Below are 23,012 nucleotides of genomic sequence, written 5' to 3'. Positions count from 1 at the left end.
GTTGAAAGTGTAAGTTACTATGTGTATAATAATTTGTAAAAATCATTGTTACGTTTATCTAGCATATTTGTGAGAATTCTTGCCCGTGTGTCTTCTTCAGATAATCGTGGATGATGATGACAGTAAAGTCTGGTCGCTGTATGACGCCGGGCCCAAAAGTATCAGGTGTCCCATCATCTTCCTGCCACCCGTGAGCGGCACTGCAGAGGTTTTCTTCCAGCAAGTGTTGGCTCTGTCGGGATGGGGCTACCGTGTCATCTCCGTATGTTTCTTTTACATTTCAATTAGAGACAGAGACCTGCTGGAACAGATATCTGTTAAAGGGATAGTTCATCCAGAAACTAACATACTGCGATCATTTACTCATCCTCCACTTCTTCCAAACCGGTTTGTGTTGCTTTCTTCTGTTGAACACGAAGGAAGATCTTTTTTTGTGTTCAACAGAAGAAAATTTTAACTGTTTAGAGCCACATAAGTAAGTAAACAGTGTGGAATTTTTCATTTTTGGTTGAACTATCCGTTTAAAGGAACACTCCGCTTTAATGATGCTCATTTTAACATTCCCCTAGAATTAAACCATTGAGTTTTACCATTTTAGTATCAATTCAGTGGATCTCTTGGTCTGGCTGGAGCACTTTTAGCTTAGCATAAATAATTGAATCAGATTAGACCATTAGCATCTCATATATGACCAAAGAGTTTTAGTAATTTTCCTGTTTATAGCATGACTCTTCTGTAGTTATCGTTGTGTAATAAGACCGTCAGAAAATTAAACGTTGCTATTTTCCAGGTCGATATGTCTAGGAACTGTATTCTTGTTCTGGAGTGATGATCAAGGAACTGTTTTGCAATACCATGACTAATAATATTACACAAACGTTTAGCTTAGCATAAATCATTAAATCAGATTAGACCATTAGCATCTCACACAAAAAGTTTTGATCATTTTTTCATTTACTGCTTAACTCTACTGTAGTTACAGTACATGTACTAAATTGCTAATTTCTATGCTGATATGGCTAAGAACTATACATTTACTCTGACGTAATAATTAAGAAACTTTTATGTCGTACCATGGCTGCAGAAAGCCTGAAAGTAGTCCCCAGATAGGTAACAGCTGTCATTCATTCATTCATTTCTTTGTCGGCTTAGTCCCTTTATTAATCCGGGGTCGCCACAGTGGAATGAACCGCCAACTTATCCAGCACCTTTTTACGCAGCCGATGCCCTTCCAGCTGCAACCCATCTCTGGGAAAGGTAACAGCTGTGTGTAAAATAATTAGTCATGGTGTGGCAACAAAGTTCCTTAATTATTACATCATAATAAGTAATATCATCACTCCACAGTATAGTTCCTAGCCACTTCGACCAAGAAAATAGCAACATTTCACATTCTGTCAGTCTTATTACACAAAGTAACTACAGAAGAGTCAAGTTTTAAATAGGAAAATAACTAAAACACTTTGGTTATATTTGAGATGCTAATGGTCTAATCCAATTCAATGATTTATGCAGAGCTGAGCTAAAAGTGACTCTAAGATCAGCTAAAGGGATTAATAAATGATAAAACTCAACCATGTATCTGTAGGGAACCTGTAAAAAAAAAAATAAACAAACCTATTTTAAAAAAAAAAGCACAATGATATTATGTAGTGCCTGAAAATAGTCCCCAGATAACAACATTGTGTAATATTATTAGTCATAATACGACAACAAAGTGCCTTAATTATTACATCAGAATAAGTCATCTCATCACTCCACAGTATAGTTCCCAGCCTTATCGACCAAGAAAGTGGCAATGTTTCATATTCTGTTGGTCTTATTACACAAAATAACTACAGAAGGGTCGGGCTATAAACATGAAAATTACTAAAACACTTTGGTCGTGTTTGAGATGCTAATGGTCTAATCCAATTCAATGATTTATGCTAAGCTGAGCTAAAAGTGACTCGAAGATCAGATAAAGGGATTTAAAAATCATTAAAAAAAAATCAACCATTTATCTCTAGGGGACTTGGAAAAAAAAAAAAAATAAAGTGCCTTAATTATTATACAGAATAAGTAATCTCACTCCACAGTATAGTTCCTAGCCTTATCGACCAAGAAAGTAGCAACGTTTCATATTCTGTTGGTCTTTTTACACAAAATAACTACGGTACAGTAGAGTCGGGCTATAAACATGAAAATAACCAAAACACTTTGGTTGTATTTGAGATGCTAATGGTCTAATCAGATTCAATAATATATGCTATGCTAAAAGTGACTCAAAGATCAGCTAAATGGATTCAAAAATGATAGAACTCAACCATTTACCTCTAGGGGACTTGTAAAAAAAAATGAGCCTATTTAAAAAAAAAAAAGTGGAGTGTTCCATTAACAACTGAAAGCTTTGAGTGGTTTGTTTACCTATGGCTGCAGAAAGCACTGATATTATCCAGCACCTGAAAATAGTCCCCAGATAGGTAACAGCATTGTGTAATATTATTAGTCATAGTACAGAAACAAAGTGCCTTAATTATTATACAGAATAAGTCATATTATCACTCCTGAGTATAGTTCCCAGCCATATCGACCTAGAAAATGGCAACATTTTATATATCTGTCTGTTTTATTACACAATGTAACTACAGAAGAGTGAAGCTTTAAATAAGAACATTATCGAAACTCAGGTCAGTTTGAGCGAGATGCTAATGGTCCAATCCGATTCAATGATTTATGCTAAGCTAAGCTGAAAGCACAATGATATTAATCCGATTAAATAATTTATGCTATGCTTAAACTGACTTAAAGAAGGTTGTTGGGTCGCTGGTTCGATCCTCGGCTCAGTTGGCGTTTCTGTGTGGAGTTTGCATGTTCTCCCTGCGTTCGCGTGGGTTTCCTCCGGGTGCTCCGGTTTCCCCCACAGTTCAAAGACATGTGGTACAGGTGAATTGGGTAAGCTAAATTGTCCGTAGTGTATGAATGTGTGTGTGTGGAAAATGTAAAAATGTGCTGGATAAGTTGGCGCTTCATTCCGCTGTGGCGACCCTGGATAAATAAAGGGACAAAGCCGACAAGAAAATGATGGAAAGAAAATGAATAAAAGTGACTCAAAGATCAGCTAAATGGATAAAAAAAAATGGTAGAACTCAACCATTTATCTCTAGGGGACTTGTAAAAAGCCTTGAAACAAGCCTATTTTCAAAAAAGTGGAGTGTTGCTTTAACAACTGAAAGCATTATGTGGTTTGTTTACCTATCATGTGTTTTCTCCTCTGAGACTTTTGGTTTATCCCATGATTTGCAATCGTGTTTTCCAGCTCCAGTATCCAGTCTACTGGGACCTGCTGGAATTTTGTGATGGTTTTAGAAAGCTTTTGGACCATTTACAACTGGACAAGGTATGGAGAATTTGAGAGTCTTTGAAAAATGTGTCTTTTCTCACTACCTATTTTTGAAGTTTCTCTCTCGTTCTGTTGGTTTCGGTGCAGGTGCATTTGTTTGGTGCTTCTCTGGGTGGATTCCTGGCTCAGAAATTTGCCGAAGTCACGTACAAATCGCCTCGAGTTCACTCTCTGGTCCTGTGCAATTCATTTAGTGACACGTCCATCTTCAACCAGACATGGACCGCAAACAGGTGGAGACTCAGACTGAATGCTCGTCTTCGTCTTTGTTGAATCTTTCACTCATCTCTGATGCTCCTTTTCTAGTTTCTGGTTGATGCCTTCATTTATGCTCAAAAAGATTGTGCTTGGTAACTTCGCCAAAGGACCTGTGGACCCAAAAATGGCAGACGCAATTGACTTCATGGTTGACAGAGTGAGTGTTTTAATCTTCTTTAACTTATGTCATTTTTAAAAGTCTAAAACTGTTGATAGAAAAATTTAATCATGTTAAATGTTAAGATAAAGAGATTCAAATTACTCTCCCTCCACTTGTTTTTACCCTATATTAGTCTGTTCCTTCTGTTGAACACAAAAGAAGATATTTTGTAGAATGTTGGCAACCGGTAACTATTGACTTCCATAGTATTTTTTTCCTCTTAGTATGGATGTCAATGGCTGCAGGTTTCCAACATTCTTCAAAATATCTTCATTTGTGTCTCATGTAATGATAAAGGGATAGTTCGGATTTACTCTCCCTCCACTTGTTCTAAACCTATATTCTGTAGTATACAAAAGAAGATATTTTGAAGAATGTTGGCAACCGGTAACCATTGACTTCCATAGTATTTTTTTCGTCTTAGTATGGATGTCATTGGCTATAGGTTTCCAACATTCTTCAAAATATCTTCATTTGCGTCTCGTAACGATAAAGGGATAGTTCAGATCAACTCTCCCTCCACTTGTGCTTACCCTGTATTTGTCTCTTTTTTTCTGTTGGACACAAAAGAAGACATTTTGACGAATGTTGGAAACCGGTAACCATTGACTTCCACAGTTATTTTTTTCCCTCTAAATATGGATGTCGATGGCTACAGCTTTCCAACATTTTAAAAAATATCTTCATTTGTGTCTTACGTAATGATAAAGGGATAGTTCAAATTTACTCTCCCTACACTTGATATAACCCTATATTAGTCTTTCTTCTGTTGAACACAAAAGAAGATACTTTGAAGAATGCTAAAAAAACGGTAACCATTGACTTTCATAAGTTTTTTTCCCTCCTAGTATGGATGTCTATGGGTACAGGTTTCCAAAATTCTTCAAAATATCTACTTTTGTGTCTTAATAATAAATTTACTCACCCTAAACTTGTTCTAACCTTATATATGAAGAATGCTGGAAGCCAGTAGCCATGGACGTCCATAGTATTTTTTTTTCTTCCTATGGATATCAATAACTACATGTTTCCAACATTCTTCAAAATATCTTCTTTTGTGTCTTATGTAACAAAAGGTATAGTTCAAATTTACTCTCCCTCCACTTGTTTTTACCCTATATTTGTCTCTTTTTTTATTGAACTCAAAAGAAGATACTTTGAAGAATGTTGGAAACCGTTAACCATTAACTTCCATAGTATTTTTTTCCTCCTACTATAAATGTCGATGGCTACAGGTTTCCAACATTCTTCAAAATATCTTCTTTTGTGTCTTATGTAGCAATAAAGGGATAGTTCAAATTTACTTTCCCTCCACTTGTTTTAAATCTATATTAGTGCAATTCTTCTCTTGAACACAAAAGAAGATATTTTGAAGAATGTTGGAAACTGGTAGCCATTGACTTGTGACCAAAAAGGATTTAGAAAATGACATTTGTTTACCACCATGGCAGCTTCTATGGCAATTTTCATTGTGAGAAAATGTTATGAAATATTATAGATGTATATTACATGTTTATTATAATGTTTAACAATTTATTTTATGCTAAAAAAACTCCAAAACTGGATTTGCTTTAAAAGTTTGTCTTCAAAAATGACTTCAAAAGTCACTACATGTCTTCAAAAGATTTGAAGTTAAATACAATACTGAAAGAACACAATAAATTAAGTCCAAAGTTACTTTTGATTGATCCCTGTATGTTTTCTTTGTGGGGGAAAAATGAGTATGAGAAACTTTCAAAAATATATATATATTTTTTTTAATTAAAAGTCGGCTTGAAAAAAAAATGTAATTAATATTTGTTATTTAAAAAAAAAAGATTTTATATATTGAATAAGAGTATAGTGCTAGCTATATCAAGAAAATAGCAACATTTCATATTCTCAGTCTTACTACACAAAGCAACTACAAAAAAGTAAGCAAAAAATGAAGAGACTGCATGAAAAAAGCGTTAATAATATCTTCGAAAGAACAAGCTGAATAAAATAAATTCCTCACATAAATAAAGCCCAAAATGGCTTTGGATTGATCTCTATTAAACACTGTAGATTCATATGCCAATTAAATCAACTCAACTGCAATGTTCATACAAAAAAAAGACATAAAACGGTAGATAATTAGATCATTAATTATCACATGAGTTTTAAGAGAGAAAGAAAAAACAGACCAATTGGATGGCTATAAAGTCACCAGCTATCCCCTGTAAATATTAAAAATCCCTTACAGTATGTTGACTTCAGAAACAATAACCATCTGAATAGGGCTTTATAAGAGCATGAAACCTGACCCAGAATCCGCTCAAATGAATAAACATGCTAATTCTCTAAAGTTTATTGGGCACAAATGAATCAAATTGAATTTTAGTGCTCGTGCCTCAGCTGATGTAGTTAGTCGTAGATTTCATACTGATGTGTGAAGGTAAATCTGTCTCACTCTTTCCTCATTTATCAACAAAATGCACCCTGTTTCTTTGCGTTTTAGCTGGAAAGCTTGAACCAGAGTGAACTCGCCTCTCGACTGACGCTAAACTGCCAAAACTCCTACGTGGAACCACACAAGATTAAGGACATCGCAGTCACCATAATGGATGTAGGTGGTCTTGTAAATGTAATTCTATTTTGCCCACTAAGATTGTATTTGTTGGATTGGAAAACAGTAATATCGTGAACTTTTGTAAAGCATTTTTTTAAATGGGAAGTTTGCAATGCATTACTCTTGTAATACATGCATTAGTGCTGAATAGAAGTAAGTTTTTTCATCCAAATCAGCACAATACTGTCGAATGATCTCTGAGGGATCATGTGACACTGAACACAAGAGTTATGATGCTGATAAATCAGTTGTGTCATTGCTGCAAATATTCATTTTAAAATAGAAAAGTTTTCACAATATTACTTTTTTAATATTTGTGTGTTTGTTTTTTGCTGGGGAGGGAAGCATAAGTGTCTTTTTTTGTACAAACATTTTTTTAATTAGGAAAAATATATATTTGTAAATTAATATTTGTAATATTTTTAATTATTTAATATTATTATTTTTGTATTAATATTCATTCATTCATTTTCTTTTTGGCTTAGTCCCTTTATTAATCAGCAGTCGCCACAACGGAATGAACCGCCAACTTATCCAGAATGTTTTACGCAGTGGATGCTCTCAGCTGCAACCCAACACTGGGGGAAACACCCATACACTCTTACATTCTCTCTCTCTCACTCACACACACGCACACACACACAAAATTAAGCTTAGTCAGTTCACCTGTACCGCATGTCTTTGAACTGTGGGGGAAACCGGAGCACCCGGAGGAAACCCACGCCAACACAGGGAGAACGTGCAAACTCCACACAGAAATGCCAACTGACCCAGCCGGGGCTCGAACCAGTGACCTTCTTGCTGTGAGGCAGTCATGCTACCCACTGCACCACCGTGTTGCTCTTAACTAATATTAATATTTAAAATAAATAAAATAAATAATCAAATATTTTTTTTATTGCTATAAATAATTTATTTAGTTTGCTTAAAATTGTTTTCCTACACTACCGGTCAAAAGTTTGGGGTCATTTTTTTTTTTTCTTCATTTTTTTGTACATTAATGTAAAAAAAAAAAAAAAAACATTTGTTAGTGTTAATAACTTTCTTATTGTATGTAGTTTCAAATTATTACTCCAGTCATTATTGCTTTTTTACTATTACCATTAATAATAATAATAAAAAGAAGAAGAAATGATATTACAGTGATTTCTGAAGGATCATGTGACTGAAGACTGGAGTAATGAAGCTGAACATTAATCTCGAAAATCACTGGAATAAATGATTAATTAAGTAATAAACTACTTTTGAACAGTTATTCTATAATGCAATACCATTTTACAATGTGTACTGTATTATTGATGAAACAAATGCAGCCTTGTTGAGCAGGAGAAGCTTATTTTAAAACATTTAAAAATCCTACTGACCCTAAACTTTTGATGGTAGTGTTTGAGTAAAATATTTTTTTGGTTTTATTCTGCAAGCTATTGATGACATTTCTTTCAAAAGAAGAAGAAAAAAGAAAAGTAATTTAAAGCATTTTACCTCCTATAAAATACCTAAAAAGGCTTATGTGTATAATACTCTTCAGACAACACAATACCAATATTTTACCTATAGAGGAGTTAATATATATTAATAATTATAAATATATAATAATAATATATATATATATATATATATATATATATATATATATATATATATATATATATATATATATATATATTTTTTTTTTTATTTAATAATAAATGATTTTCAATTGATTTTCCAATAAATCATCATACTGTTGATTTATCAATACTGTTTAACAATCACAATGACAATATTTTAAAAATGAAATGAGGGAGAAATATCATCAAACCCTTATAGAATAAATCAAATATTAAACTAAACGTCACTAAACAAATAAAACAAAAGGATTCGCCCTCCTATGAATTTTGTTTTCTTTTTTAAATATTTCCTAATATTTCACAGTATTTCCTATAATATTCTTTTCTTCTGGAGAAAGTCTTTTTTTTTATTTTGGCTGAAATTAAAGCAGTTTTAATTTTTTTTAAAACATTTAAGGTCTATATTATTAGCCCCCTTAAGCAATATTTGTTTTTTGATTGTCTACAGAACAAACCATCATTATACAATGACTTGCCTAATTAACCTAGTTAAGCCTTTAAATATCACTTTAAGCTGAATACTAATATGTTGAAAAATATCTAGTAAAATATTATTTACTGTCATCATGGCGAAGCAAATATCAATCAGTTATTTGAAATGCGTTATTAAAACTATTATGTTTAGAAATGTGCTGAAGAAAATTTGCTTTCCATTAAACAAAAATGAAGGAAAACGTACACATGGGGGCTAATAATCGACTTCAACTGTACATATAGTCATACATAACATTTCAACCAAATAACTAAATTTGCAGCCTCAAATTATATTTATATTAAAATAAATACTTCTCTCTTCTTTTCTCTCAGGTGTTTGATCAGAGTGCCCTGTCACAGGAGGCAAAAGAAGAGATGTATAAGCTGTACCCCAATGCTAGAAGAGCTCACCTCAAAACTGGCGGGAACTTCCCTTATCTCTGCAGAAGCGCAGAAGTCAACCTGTACATACAAGTAAGTAACATTTAATCGATCAACACCAACCAAAATGAAAATATTGTCATTCATTTACTTACTTGTATTGTTCCAAACGAATGTCTGATTTTCTTCTGCACTAAATAAAGAAGATTTGAATTTCCTGCAACTGTAGTAAACAGTGTTCAAGTAGGAATGTGCGATATTGAATGAATCAAATCAGTGATCCATTTAAAAACACAGTGGCTGTATTGATGTATAATACTGTTAATGTGTGTAATTTGAAGCTAATCTGGATGTAGTGCATTCATCATATTGACCATGTGTTTTCTGACTACCTTTTGAATTCACATATTTATTTTGTCATATTCTGTTTTTCGCCTACTCTACAGTGTGCGTTACATTAGTTACGTGACTTGTTGCTAAATAGATCCACCTCCTTGAATAATTTGTTTGAATAAATGACTCAATGAGTGACTCTGGGACATAACGCCACCTACTGGCGGCTTAAGTGTTACATTTATATTTTCCAAGAAAGTCATAATGCTGCGTTCACACCAGACGTGGAAACTTAAAATGTTCAGGTGTCTATTTATATGAATATCGTGATTTATTTGCACGTAAATATGCATAATACATGTGAATATTTTGAGTTTCCATGTCTGGTGTGAACACGGCATTATGCCTTTCTTGGAAAATATAAATGTAATACTAAAGCTGCCAGTATGTATGCCAGTGGTGATATGTCCCTGTTACGGTCCCTAACTTAAATAAGACTCGTGACCAAAAGACAACGTAACATAATAAACAACGGCCAAAGTGCTCCAGCTAAATTATTTATTAACATAACATAACCAACAAAACAATCCAAAATGACAAGAGATGGGGAGCCCAACAACATAATAAAGAACAACCAAACAAACCTAAAGCAGGTTGGAGCTCCCCACTCTAAACAAATATCAAAAGGAAAGCATAAAGGAGAACACAACAATAAAGCCGTCAAAGACTGTGGTGGCGTGGAGGAATGAGGGCCGTAGAAGTCCGCTTCCGTTCGTTTTAAAGGCCTGACGCCACCAGATTAACCAATAGAAAACTGAAAAGGACAAACAAGATCAATTGAAAGTAATTATTAAGGGCAGGAGTGAACGCCACACGCAACAGTCCCAAAGTCAAACAGTTTACTCGCTTCATTTGCATATCAAGTTCGCTTTATTCGCATGTCAAAATCACATCACAATAGATGCGGGTTTGCGTCATGGGCAGGGCTTCTATCTGCCCAGTGACTATAGTTTCCTTGCTAAATAGCTAACATGGATTTTATTAAGGTAATAGCTGTGCTTTAGGAAGGCTGAAAAACAGCATATATTCGTTCCGTGTCTGAGACCACTAGATGCTTCAGAGATGCACCAGGCTCTGTGAGTTCATCATTAAAAGGCTTGCCTATAACGCAAATCCACATCTTTTGTGAAGTGAATTTGATACAAAAATTAAACGAATTTGCCTCGCGAATTAAGTGAGTCAACTCAAAATGTTCATGTGTCTATTTATGCGCAAATAGCGCAATTTATTCACGCAAGCTGGGTCTGGTGTGAACACAGCATTCATTCATTCTTTTTTTTGGCTTAGTCCACTTATTAATCTGGGGTGGCCACAGCGGAATGAACCGCCAACTTATTCAGCATATGTTTTACGCAGCGGATGCCCTTCCAGCCGCAATCCATCTCTGGGAAACATCCATATACTGTCACTCACACTCATACACTACAGACAATTTAACCTTCCCAATTCACCTGTACCGCATGTCGAGAGCAATGTCCCTGTACCGCAGGGAGAACATGCAAACTCCACACAGGAACGCCAACTGACCCAGCCGAGGCTCGAACCAGCGACCTTCTTGCTGTGAGGCGACAGCACTACCTACTGCGCAACTGCCTCGCCCTTGAACACAGCATTATTCTATGAAAACGGGAAGTCCAAACCTCAGTTATAATCATAACAACAAATTTGATGGCTCTAGCTAAATTGTTTTATAAACAACAAAGTTTATAAAACAATTTAACAAAATTGTTAAAAATCATATTTTTTTTCTCTCTGACGAACTATAAAATTACACAACTAACAGCCAATAAGAATCGATTTCTGATTGGCCAACACAGTTGAGATCATTTTGCATGTTTGCGGCACACACGTCGCATATTCCATGTCGTTCGCACCGCAGGACGGTAATCCGCCTGTTCTCACATTTCTAATGATTTGACTCATTTGATTGGTCACGATTTGATGAGAAACTGAAGTATGAGGTGATGTGAATAAAACCATTGATCTATATAGGCGGAAGTGACAAACTACAAGCTTTACATGTTTATATCTTCTAAATGCGAGTTTTGTCAGTGTTTTGGAGCACAATTACTTATAGATATCCTAAAAACTAACAATACTAATACTAACATCTTAAAAAAAAAACAACTTTAAACTAATTTGGAGAGGATCACGTGCTTATGATTGCTTGCGGCTGGTCCCGTATTATCCAATTCATGATTCACCAATCAGACGATTCCTAAGCCACTATAAATACCCTAAGTTCCCTATGTCAGCAACTTTCATTTAGAAGAATCCTTCTCTCGCCTTGCAAACGGGAGGGAGCTCCGGGCTCGAGGATCTTATGAGCTCAGGGCTCTCTCCCGGGACAGCATGCCAAATAAGCTTTACAATCAATCATTAGCTAAGTGTGATCTCTTGAAATCTTTTTATGGCTTTCTGTTTTCACTCTGCAGATACATCTGCGTCAGTTTCACGGTACACGTTACGCAGCTATCAGTCCGGAGATGGTGAGCGCGGAGGAGCTGGAAGTGCAGAGGACACATCTTAGTAATAACAGCGAGAGCGAAGACGAATCGTAGAGATACACATCCTGTGAACGATCGGATTCAGACACACAGCAATCAGAGATCACGTTTTGGTATTCTGTTTTTCTACCATATATGCTCTGGTAAATGTGAACGGACTTTGAATGAGCCTATTTTTACTTTTACGAAAAAAAACAAGCAACAATATTTTGATAAGTATTACGACCGACTGTAAATAAGTGAATTCATAGATAATAGGGTTTTCATGAAATGCCATATTTTGACCCGGTTGCCTTATTACACCATATAAAAACGCACGTCTGTGTTGAATTCAGCACTTTTTACTCCTCTTCTTTAATCTTCTGCCTTTTTGTATGTTGGTGTTGTTTTTCTGTTGTGTATTGGGTTCGTTTTTATGAGCGTTTGTTAATGTCATTTTGCTGTTGTTTGTTTGGAGTCATGCACTGATATAAAATGAAATTTGTTTCAATGCCAGAATGCCATTTTTTTCTTGTCCTGAAAATCTAATCTAAAAAAAAAACAAAAAAAACGTTTCATTATTTCAGTGCTTCCCACACATAGACTTTACTTGAGTGGGCCAGTAATATTAATGGCTGCCCGAGTATAATTGGTGACACTTTTTTTTTTTTTACGATTATTATCATCCTTTTACACTTTTTTTTTTTTTGTGTCCACCCAATATAAGAAAACATCCACAAGCGATTTAGTGGAAAATCTTCTCGTTTACCTGTTACATACTGCTCGTTTTCAGTCTCACATACTCTGCATACCCAGAGACCCATACCTTTTTGCGTCTGATCAGCAATTTTAAATCTACTAAAATGTCCAGGATTTGGTTGTTGTTTCGTTTTCTAAGCTGGCGAGAGAGACATTAAATAATCAATTCTTTAATCTAAACGACTCTAAAAAACTTAACTAAATACTCTGAGGATGAAATTACATCCAAACTGGCTGCAGAATAGTTGTACACCTTTAGAAATAGGTAATCAACTCATTTGTCTGATTTAAATAAAAACATTTTAAATAATTTTTAAATTTTTACATTATTTAAATTATTCTTGTAATTATTAAAGATATTTTCTGTTTTTATTCCTTTTTTCAGTCATTTATTTCTGATTTGCTGTATATTTTATTAGTTTGATGTCAATATATTACATATTTTATACTTCTAAAATGCTGTACAAAATGTCATGCCAATAAAGCAACCTGAACTTGAATAAGAGATAGAGAGAAGCAGATTTGACCTGTCACTGTAATGTAATGTAATGTGTATATAAATACACATTACATTACAGTGGGTGCACATGCCTCCTGAATAGCATAAAAGAGAGATAAGTGGATTTTGTTGTACTTTAACCCACTGAAAAGAAAAGGTTTAAAGCAGATAATAATAAAAGAAAGTCTTTAAAATCTAATTATGCTTTGTTTGTCGCATTTAGTAAACTATTTATGAATGTGATGTGGGTAAAAGGCATGTTTCAATCCAGGTTCCTACCGCAAGTAAACTTCAAACCTGTGGGAAGCACTGTATTTACTTTAAAAAAATAAAGATGTTTAACCACAAAAGCCAGGTAAAGATCATCATTACTCATTTACTACAATTTAATTAAATCATTTAATTTAGCATATAATTCAGCATTGGCCACAAATCTATCTATATATCTACCTCTTGGCTTGTTAATAATTATTATTTTCTTCCCTATGGAGATTTGTAAAGGGTATTTGTGTATAAATCAGTTTTACAGCTACACAGTATAAATTATTCAAGTCTTCATAAAAGTGTTCACACAATAAAAAATATTAAACGAACGGGCCATTAAAGCTTTTTGGCAAGCAAACAAATTTAAGAAGGTTCTTCAGAAGTCAAGATTTAAAATAACATGTAAAATAAAAGTTACAATACATTGGACCAGGTGTCTCAAACTCAAATTGGCGGGGGGCCATTTAAGGTGTTTTTGCCCCATTGACTTCTATTATATTGTCATTTTTTGACTGCAAAGCCTTGACACCATGTAATCATGCATACTTAATTGTTGGTGGATTTTTCTCTTGGGAAGAGGTCAAATTTGTAATTTTCACTGTTGATCATCAGTTGGCACCATTAACCCTTAGATAGGCCTGTGCAAAAACTTTTCCTAGCTTTTATATTAGGGCTGTGAAAAAAATTCGATATATCTATCGCGATTATTCCTTTCACGATAGTGTATTGATAGTCCAATCTGAAGTATCGATTCAAGTTGGGCCAAACAACCTCCTCCTCTGCTCCAGTAGATGTCGGTAACTCGCTATCAACAAAACGCTAAGTAGTATGGTATCAGACGTACCGATAAGCAAGAAAATATAAAGTAACCTCCAGCTTTTAGAGCTGACGTGTGGCTGCACTTTGGTTTTAACACTTTACAAGAGTACTGAATTAGACAAAAATGCCATTTGCAAGCTTTGCAAATCTATCTTAAAATATTCAGGAAACACTACGAACTTATCACTTAACAAGACACCACACAGATGAATTAGCAGTTCTGCGACCTCAACCAAAACCTCTTGAGGCAAACTACACTGGATAACATCATTAACAAGCTTCCGTCTAACTCAACTAACACTGCAGAGTTACTGAAAACTGCATAGGGGGAATGGGACATAAAATGGAAGGACCTGTCGCTGTAACAGACAAGACGTCAAACATGACCGTAGCAGCACAGCTGGCCGGCATGTTGCATGTAAAATGTTTCGCACATGCCATCAATTTACCTGTGTGCGACCAGTTTTTACAGCAAAATGTTCAAAATCGATGCTGTCAGTCGCACTGTCACTTTCTAATAGTTTACCGCATATTAGAGCACGGTCTTCCATTTTTATGTTTACTTGATGCATTTTATTATTCTTTTTTTTACTTGCTTTAGTTTTACAAACCGTTTATTGCATTTATATGTGACTTTAGTGGCATATACATTTTAGTTAAATGTTTAATCACAATATGCATTTAATACATTTCAGTGAGTTCTCTGTTCAATCACACTGTGCAGTTCTAATGAATAAAAATGGATAGAAAATAAACTGGAATTGGAATTTTAATTCGTCTGTTGACTTGATCAAGTTGTCAATATACCATGATGCACATACTAATACAAACTATTGCAATATATCACAATATTTATTGTATATCGTGACCCATGTATCGAGATATGTATCATATCGTGAGGCCCTTGCCAATACACAGCCCTATTTTATATGGAGTTCTATGGAGTAAAACAGCAGACTATGTTCAGAGAGCTGAGATGCTTATTTAGATTTTTTTAGACATATCAAGGTAAGTGTGCAATGATCTCTCTTACACACACACATGCACAGTATACTCCATATAGAAGGCAGAAACTAAGCCTTTTTTTGCACTGTAACTGATGATCAACAGTAAAAATGACATTGTGCCTCTTCCCAACAGGGAAAACGAGCAACAATCAAAAAAGCATGGTTATACGTGGTCATGGCTTTGCAAACAAAAACTGTCATTATAATGGAAGTCAATAGGGCAAAAACAGCCCCGAACATAACGAAAGAGAAGTCAATTTGCCCAAAGTGTATTGTTTAGAAAAATTTCAAAGCATTTTCCTAAAATTTGTGTGAAAATAAGATTTGTCGCCCAAAATCATTCCATTTGTTGAAAACAGAGAATGTTGTGGGCAAATTAAGAATCAAAGGGCTCTATTTTGACGGTCCATGCGCAAGAGCGCAAAACGCAGGGCGCAAACGCTTTCAGGGCGTGTCAGAACGCATTTTTGCTAATTTACGAACTGGAAAATCTGCTTTGTGCCGTGGCGCATGGTCTAAAAGGGTTGAGTTTTTATTTTCTTAATGAGTTATAGGTGTGTTTTGAGAATAAACCAATTAGAGTTTCATCTCCCATTCCCTTTAAGAGCCAGCTGCATCGCGCCAAGAGCGCATTCGCTATTTACAGGACGTAAAGTAAGTCTAAGTGGAAAAAATTAGCATTTCACTAACAAACAGTTAACAGTTTTTTTTTTTACAGAAAACTGTTAAACAGAGCATCTACTGCGTGAGAATGAGAGATATGGATCACTTTCACTTTTGGATAGGGAAACATTTAGCAGACATCAATTAGTCTATAAATAATTAATTGTGTTTGTTAAGTGCAAATATTTGTTTCAAAACTATTTCTAAATTCAGTTCTAATTTCTAGCAAACAAATAAATGAACAATAATAACGAAGTGTGTTCAGAAACCTGAGTTATATCCTAAAACACATTCTGTGCCCCTTATGGTCTTAAACCTGACAGGTGGGCAAATCTAAGCTTGTTTTTAATAAAACAAATATAAATATGGATTTAATAAATAATAATGCTAATAATAATAACATTATACAAAAGCTAATTGTTATGAATGAACTGAAAAAGCCTCCCGAGATGAAGAAGACATAAAAGCAGTGCTTTTTCATATTTATGTAGGCTAGAAAATAATATGTTTTGTAATATTTTAATCCTTTATATTTAAATCCTATATATATCCTTAATATTTAAATTTTTTCATATGTAAAGATATTTGCCTATTGCTCTCTTCTGTGTATTAAGCAGTGTGTTAGTGAGGCGCAACTCTGCGCCGGAGTTTAGACCGGGTTTGTTTTGGTCTAATGAAAAATCTATTTTAGTTTCTCAAAATAGCAACGCGCCAGCAGTGCGCCTCAGAACGCCTTCCTTTTTAGACCAGAACACCTATGGACGCACATATGAGCGCTAATGCATTTGCTATTTAAACAGCGTAGCGCAACGCCTATAACGACTCTTGCGCCAAGCTGAAACTACCATACAAGTATTGCGCCGCGCCAGGTGTATGATAGGGCCCAAAATCAACCCAGGGTGAATCAAAACATCCACAGAAGTTGCACCCAACGCTACCACAGCACTGTAATGCATTTCTGACTAAACACCGCATCAAACAAAGAGAAAAGAAAAGTCAACTGGTTGTGTGTAGGCATTGTATATCTGCATGTGACTGGCTTACTGGGAAAAAATAAATCATAAAGACTTTGGGCTTAAGAGCTGCTCAGAGCACCTTTGCAATTTTAATACTCTTGATCAGGGTTTTGCTTCAATCCGTAACCCTTTCTTGGAAGGAAGCCTTCTAGCAACAAAATTACAGGAAAGTAACTTCCTGTTCTAATATTTGTGTTTATCAAGTTTGTGTTGCTATGAAACAGTTTGGCAAAAACAATCCAAAAGAAAACATCTGCCTGTTCCTCAAACACGGCTGGTGTCGATTGTTTCATTTGCATTGAATATACTTGTCTAAGAGTGTCTGCAACACAGGTTACTGGAGTTTGTATAAATAATGGCGTTTCTATATATGGTCTCGTTACTAACCAAGAACAACTGGTGTCTGCAAATTTGCATCTGATCTCAGAAACATTTTCATACGTCAATATTAGCCAAGTTCTGCACTATAATTCCTGTTGAGGTTTAGAAATCTTTACAAAAGCCATAAAAACTGTCTGCATATAGTTTTGAGCACAATGTGAATTTAATTAATAAATAAAATTAGATAAACGAAGGAAAAATTTCAAGAATTGATTGGATGATGTGGAATTGGGGGTAATGTGGTGGAGAAACAAATATTAATAAAATTGTGATTCATCCCAGTCCATTTCAAACTAGTTAAAAATCTGTTTTTATTTTTGAGATGTTTTGTAAATTATGATTAAATATATTTGTTTAAATAATTGGTTTTAAGAGTCTTGGTTTTGACTATACGGTTCAAAATAAATCCAATCAAATCAAAATAATTAACTGGGGTTATTCTGATACCGATACCAGTATAAGAAATACTTGCCGATTAATACCAATACCAGTATCAGAAATATTAGCCAATTAATTCCCATACCAGTATCAAAAATACACGGCAATTAATACCGATACCAGTATCGGCAATACACGTTGATTAGTACCAATACCAGTATCAGAAAATACTCGCCGATTAATACCGATACCAGTATCGACAATACACGCCGATTAATACCAATACCAGTATCAGAAAAACATGCCAATTAATTCCTATACCAGTATCAAAAATACACGCTAATTAATACCGATACCAGTATTGTAAATACTCAAAGATTAATACTGAAACCAGTATCGCGAATACACTCCGATTATACTCACCGATTATTACCGATACCAGTATCGACAATACACGCCGATTAATACCAATAGCAGAATCGGAAATACTAGCCGATCAATACTGATACCTGTATAGAAAATACTCACCGATTAATACCGATACCAGTATCGGAAATACTTAGAATAATGCCGATACCAGTATCGGAAATACTTAGATTAATACCGATACTAGTATCAAAAATACTCGCCGATTAATTCAAAGACCAGTATAGAAAATATTCTCAACGATTAATACCAATACCAGTATCGGAAATACTCACCTATTAATACCAATACCAGTATGGAAAATACTCGCCGATTAATATTGATACTAAAATTGAAAATGCTCTTCTATTAATACCGTTACAAGTATAGAAAATACTCGCCTATTAATACAGATACCACTATCGAAAATACTCGCCGATTAATACTGATAGCGGTATCGAAGATACTCGCCTATTAATACTCATACCACTATCGGAAATACTCGCCGATTAATACCAATACCAGTATCAGAAATACTCGCCTATTAACACCGATACCAGTATTGGAAATACTCCCCGATACTGCAAATATTCTGGCATCAGTACGGGCCAGTATTTGAAATCATAAACTGCTCCGATACCAACTTTCTAAATGAGACATACAGTATGCCAGCTAGCTTTAGTGAATACTGTAAACCCAGAGTCAGTTCTTCTTTGTTGTCACAACAACTACTGTTAGTAAAGGTGAAGAAGAACAGGGTTTCAAAGAGTTAAAGGGTTATTTATTTTCTATACTTCTTTATTTTTTGCTCTGATTTTTATACAATTATGCTATAAAACTTCAATAGATTTTTTTTCAGTTTATGGTGTTTGATTTGTGTCTCAGTTAAATATAGTAAATAATATTACTGTTAAATATCTGATAGTAAAATAGTCACATAATAAACATATTGTAGTTGACTATATGTATATGTTCGTGTTTTATTAATGGATAAGTCTGAAGCACACCATAAATTATTTTTGTCAATTTATACAGGGCTAGCTGTATACACAACTGTTTCTACAGGTACACCCTCAGGTATCGGTTCAGTACTTGGGATCAACCGATACTCTGAGCTCAGGTATCAGAATCTGTATCAGAAAGGGAAAAAGGGTATTGGAACATCCCAAAAATGAACAGACTGTTAGTGTTAAACAAAATAATACCTTAACACCACCTGCCATCACTTTAAAACAAGTAGGGATGCACTGAAATCGAATTTCTGGGCTGAAACCAAAAACTCTGAATGCACTTGACTGAAAACCAAAACGCTTTGTAATAGTTATTTATTATTTTATTAAATAATATAAAATAATTTTGTAGGAATTTACAAGCCAATAAAATAACCACATTTTATCGACAGTAATATTCAACAAGCCGAGAAAGGTATTTTTACCAGCGTAACGCTGATGCAAGCAGACATTTTTCTCTTGTGGCTAAAAAACTGCAAACGTAATTTTCAGCTGTCGACACTTTTGGTCCCTAAAAACAAGTACACTAACAAATCAAGCAAATACAGTTTATGTCATGCTTTTTTTGCAGGCTCACTACAACTCTTTGTAATTAAGAATTGATACTGGTTAATCAAAACTCGAGAAATTGATTTTGTCATCCAAAACCAATTCTGCGTGAAACACTGAAGGGGTTTATTCCAAATAACACATTTTTTTTGTCCCACATTAACAGCACAATATACAAAAGTTCAAGCCTTTAAGATCCATCACACACATTTAGAGTGAGTTCATACTTAGATTTTTTTTTGTTTTGGTCCAGACTAAAAAACTAAAACCTTTAGCAATAGGTTGGCTATAAGCGAGTGTTCACACTAACATTTTTAAAACGAAATATTTTGCAACAGAATTTATTGACTATACTTACTTGGTAAGATGCTAGTCTTATTTCCAGTAAAAATATCTAAAAATTCTTAAACCAAGAAGCATTTTCTAGACAAGAAAAACACTTTTTCCTTGTTTTCGGAAGAAAAAAAATGCAAATTTAGTGAGATTCTGCTAAAAAGAAAAGAAGCTAAACAATAATGCCTTTTGGTTAAGTAAAATCATCTAAAAACAAGTTTATTTTACTTACAGCACTTGCAGATTTACTTTGTTTTATGGAAAACTTGCTAAATTTTAACTTGCCATTTTTTCTTTTTTTTTTTTTCTTTTGAAAACCAGACAAAAGTACTTGTCTAAAAAAAATGCTTCCTGATTTATGAACGTATAAATATTTTAAAATATTTATACCATTTCAAACTTCTATTTAAACATATTTAAAAATGTCATTTTTTTCTGTGATTTAAAAGCAGATTTTTTAGCATCATAACTCCAGTCAAATGACTGTTCAGAAATCATTCTAAAATGCTGATTTGATGCTAAAAAAAAAACATTTATTATTACTTTTATTATGTAGAAAAAAAGTGGATTAGAAGAATCAATAGAAAGTTCGAAAGAAACAGCATTCATCTGAAATGCATCTCATGTGACATTATGAATACCTTTTTCATCACTTCAAGTTTTTGAGCAGCATAGTGTGCAATACTACAATTTAATTTAATTTAGGAAAAATGCGGATCTTCGAATCATCAAAAAATCCTGAAATACTTGCGTGTTAATAAATATTGATAACAACAACAACAATAAATGTTTCTTAAACTGCAAATCAGCATATTAGAATGATTTGAGAGGATCATGTGACTAATAATGCTAAAAAGTCAGTTTTGAAATTACAGGGATATATTTAAATAGATGACAGTTAACTAATAGTAAATATATTAACAGTGCATCCAGAAAGTGTTCATAGCGCTTCACTTTTCCAGCCTTACAGCCTTATTATAAGTGCTATGAATACTTTCCGGATGCACTGTAAACATTTGTAAAGTGTTTGCTGTACTTTGGATCAAATTAAACGCAAGCTTTGAGAGAGGAAGAGATTTCAAAAATAATAACAATAATAAAACAATGACAAACCATACTGTTTTGACTGGTAGTGTATGAGTTACTCTGCATCCTTGGTAATGCACCAGTAAGATTACCTGTTCCTAATACTAAAACTGTTGCATTACAGCAGAATAAAAATGCATCTGCAATTAAACAGAAGACAGAAAGACATGCAAAAAAAACTGCATGACCAAAATAATTACGTTATTTCTTTGTGAGATTTTTTTCAGCAGAGAAAAGAGAAATATACCTGTCCTCCTCAAAAACAGTCATTAGATGCATCTCACCCGGGGGCAAACGTTTCCTCAGAAATGCATCATTTCAATCTAAAGTTTGGTTTGCTGTGAATATTTGCTCTTGGTGTGAACAGGCAATGTTTTCCTCTCGGTCACATCGCTGCAGTTGTAGTTTCATCATCGTCGCTCTGTTTTTCAACAGCATCCTGGTTGGCGTCTGCTCAATCTAGACCCTTCTCAAGTGATCTCCAGTCACATTGTAGAGCATTTTTTGTCAGAAGAGGGATCTGCATTTGCCAGCTGTCGCATGCTTTCTGTTTAGACAAAAAAGAAAGGTAAAAAAGAAAAGGTTAAGAAAGGTTGTAGACAGTGAGACCACTTGACTCCAGAGAGTTTCTGCACTGCTACAATATTTGTTTTCATATATTTTGCATGAAATTTTGGCTGATGTTCAACAGACTAAACATCTGCTTTAAGAAATGAACAGCTGATCTGTAACACATCTACACTCACCACTTTATTAAGTACTGTACATCTGTCCAACTGCTCGTTAATGCAAATGTCTAATCAGCCAATCACATGGCAGCAACTTAATGCATTTAGGCATGTAGACATGGTCAAGACGATCTGCTGCAGTTCAAACTGAGCATCAGAATTGGGAAGAAAGCTGATTTAAATTACTTTTAACGTTGCATGGTTGTTGGTGCTGGATGGAGTATTTCAGAAACTGCTGATCTATTGGGATTTTCACACATAACCATCTCTAGGGTTTACAGAGAATGGCAGAAAAAGAGAAAAAATCCAGTGAGCGGCAGTTCTGTGGGCACAAACGCCTTGTTGATGCCAGAGATCAGAGGAGAATGGCCATACTAGAAAGGAAGAATGGCTACAGTAACCACTCGTTACAAACAAGGTCTGCAGAAGAGCATCTCTGAACACACAACACGTCCAACCTTGAGGCAGATGGGCTACAGCAGCAGAAGACCACATCGGGTGCCACTCCTGTCTGTTAAGAACAGGAAACTGGCTTAAATTCTCACAGGCTCACCAAAATTGCACAATAAAGGATTGGAAAAACGTTGTCTGGTCTGATGAGTCTCGATTTCTGCTGCAAAATTTGCATGGTAGAGTCAGAATTTGGCGTCAACAACATGAAAGCATGGATCCATCCTGCCTTGTTTCAACGGTTCAGGCTGGTGGTGTAATGGTGTGGGGGATATTTTCTTGGCATGCTTTGGGTCCATTAGTACCAACTGAGCATTGTGTCAACGCCACAGCCTACCTGAGTATTGTTGCTGACCATGTCCATCCCTTAATGACTACAGTGTGCCCATCTTCTGATGGCTACTTCCAGCAGAATAATGCATCATGTCATAAAACGTGAATCATCTCAGACAATGATTTTGAACAAAACAATATCTGGAGTTAGATACAATTCTCTATTGACGCACACATTTAGGACATCCATATCTAAAGTTAGATACAATCCTTCATCAACACACACATTTAGAATTGTCTATTTTTGCCGTAACCAATGAGAACTGTTTACCTGGATCCCAGGACTTGTGGGAAGGAGTATAATTGCTGAATTGTTTTACTGTAAGGCAGAGTGGCCTAGGAACTCATTGTGAGTGTTGAAGCTGGCTTCTGCTGATGAGTAAACTTTATATATTTATTTGAATCTCTGACTCCGGCTCTTCTTCATCTGACAGACTGGTCATTCTTTGGGTTAAAACTTTATATAATCCCTACAGTTGCCTCCACAGTCACCAGAGCTCAATCGAATAGAGCACCTTTGGGATGTGGTGGAACGGGAGACTCACTTCATAGATGTGCAGCCAACAAATCTACAGCAACTGCATGATGAATTGTTTTT

At 34.8% G+C, this 23,012-nt stretch overlaps 2 protein-coding genes across 10 annotated transcripts in view; one reads left to right on the top strand and one right to left on the bottom strand.

Moving 5' to 3' along the window:
* Positions 1 to 12,250, top strand: part of spg21 (SPG21 abhydrolase domain containing, maspardin) — a 14,667-nt gene extending 2,417 nt beyond the window's left edge. For 3 of the 4 annotated variants that reach the window (NM_213395.1, XM_073906366.1, XM_073906367.1), the window contains 7 exon segments: positions 101 to 262; positions 3,299 to 3,379; positions 3,470 to 3,615; positions 3,689 to 3,797; positions 6,280 to 6,387; positions 8,808 to 8,948; positions 11,684 to 12,250. In NM_213395.1, the coding sequence (NP_998560.1) occupies positions 101 to 262; positions 3,299 to 3,379; positions 3,470 to 3,615; positions 3,689 to 3,797; positions 6,280 to 6,387; positions 8,808 to 8,948; positions 11,684 to 11,809 (873 nt within the window). In that variant the 3' untranslated portion in view covers positions 11,810 to 12,250. 4 annotated transcript variants of the gene reach the window in all.
* A 6,984-nt stretch (positions 12,251 to 19,234) lies between these two features.
* Positions 19,235 to 23,012, bottom strand: part of ankdd1a (ankyrin repeat and death domain containing 1A) — a 36,797-nt gene continuing 33,019 nt past the window's right edge. For 4 of the 6 annotated variants that reach the window (XM_068222363.2, XM_073906991.1, XM_073906990.1 and 1 more), the window contains one exon: positions 19,235 to 21,450. In XM_068222363.2, coding sequence (XP_068078464.1) covers positions 21,389 to 21,450 — 62 coding nt within the window. In that variant the 3' untranslated portion in view covers positions 19,235 to 21,388. The remainder of the gene's footprint in view (positions 21,451 to 23,012) is intronic. The other 2 variants (NM_001099248.2, XR_012382487.1) reach the window with 2 other exon arrangements.

The sequence above is a fragment of the Danio rerio genome, chromosome 7, assembly GCF_049306965.1.
Source record: "Danio rerio strain Tuebingen ecotype United States chromosome 7, GRCz12tu, whole genome shotgun sequence".
NCBI lineage: Eukaryota > Metazoa > Chordata > Actinopteri > Cypriniformes > Danionidae > Danio > Danio rerio.
Note: the sequence above shows the minus strand (reverse complement) of the source record. Positions and strands in the feature narration are given on the sequence as shown.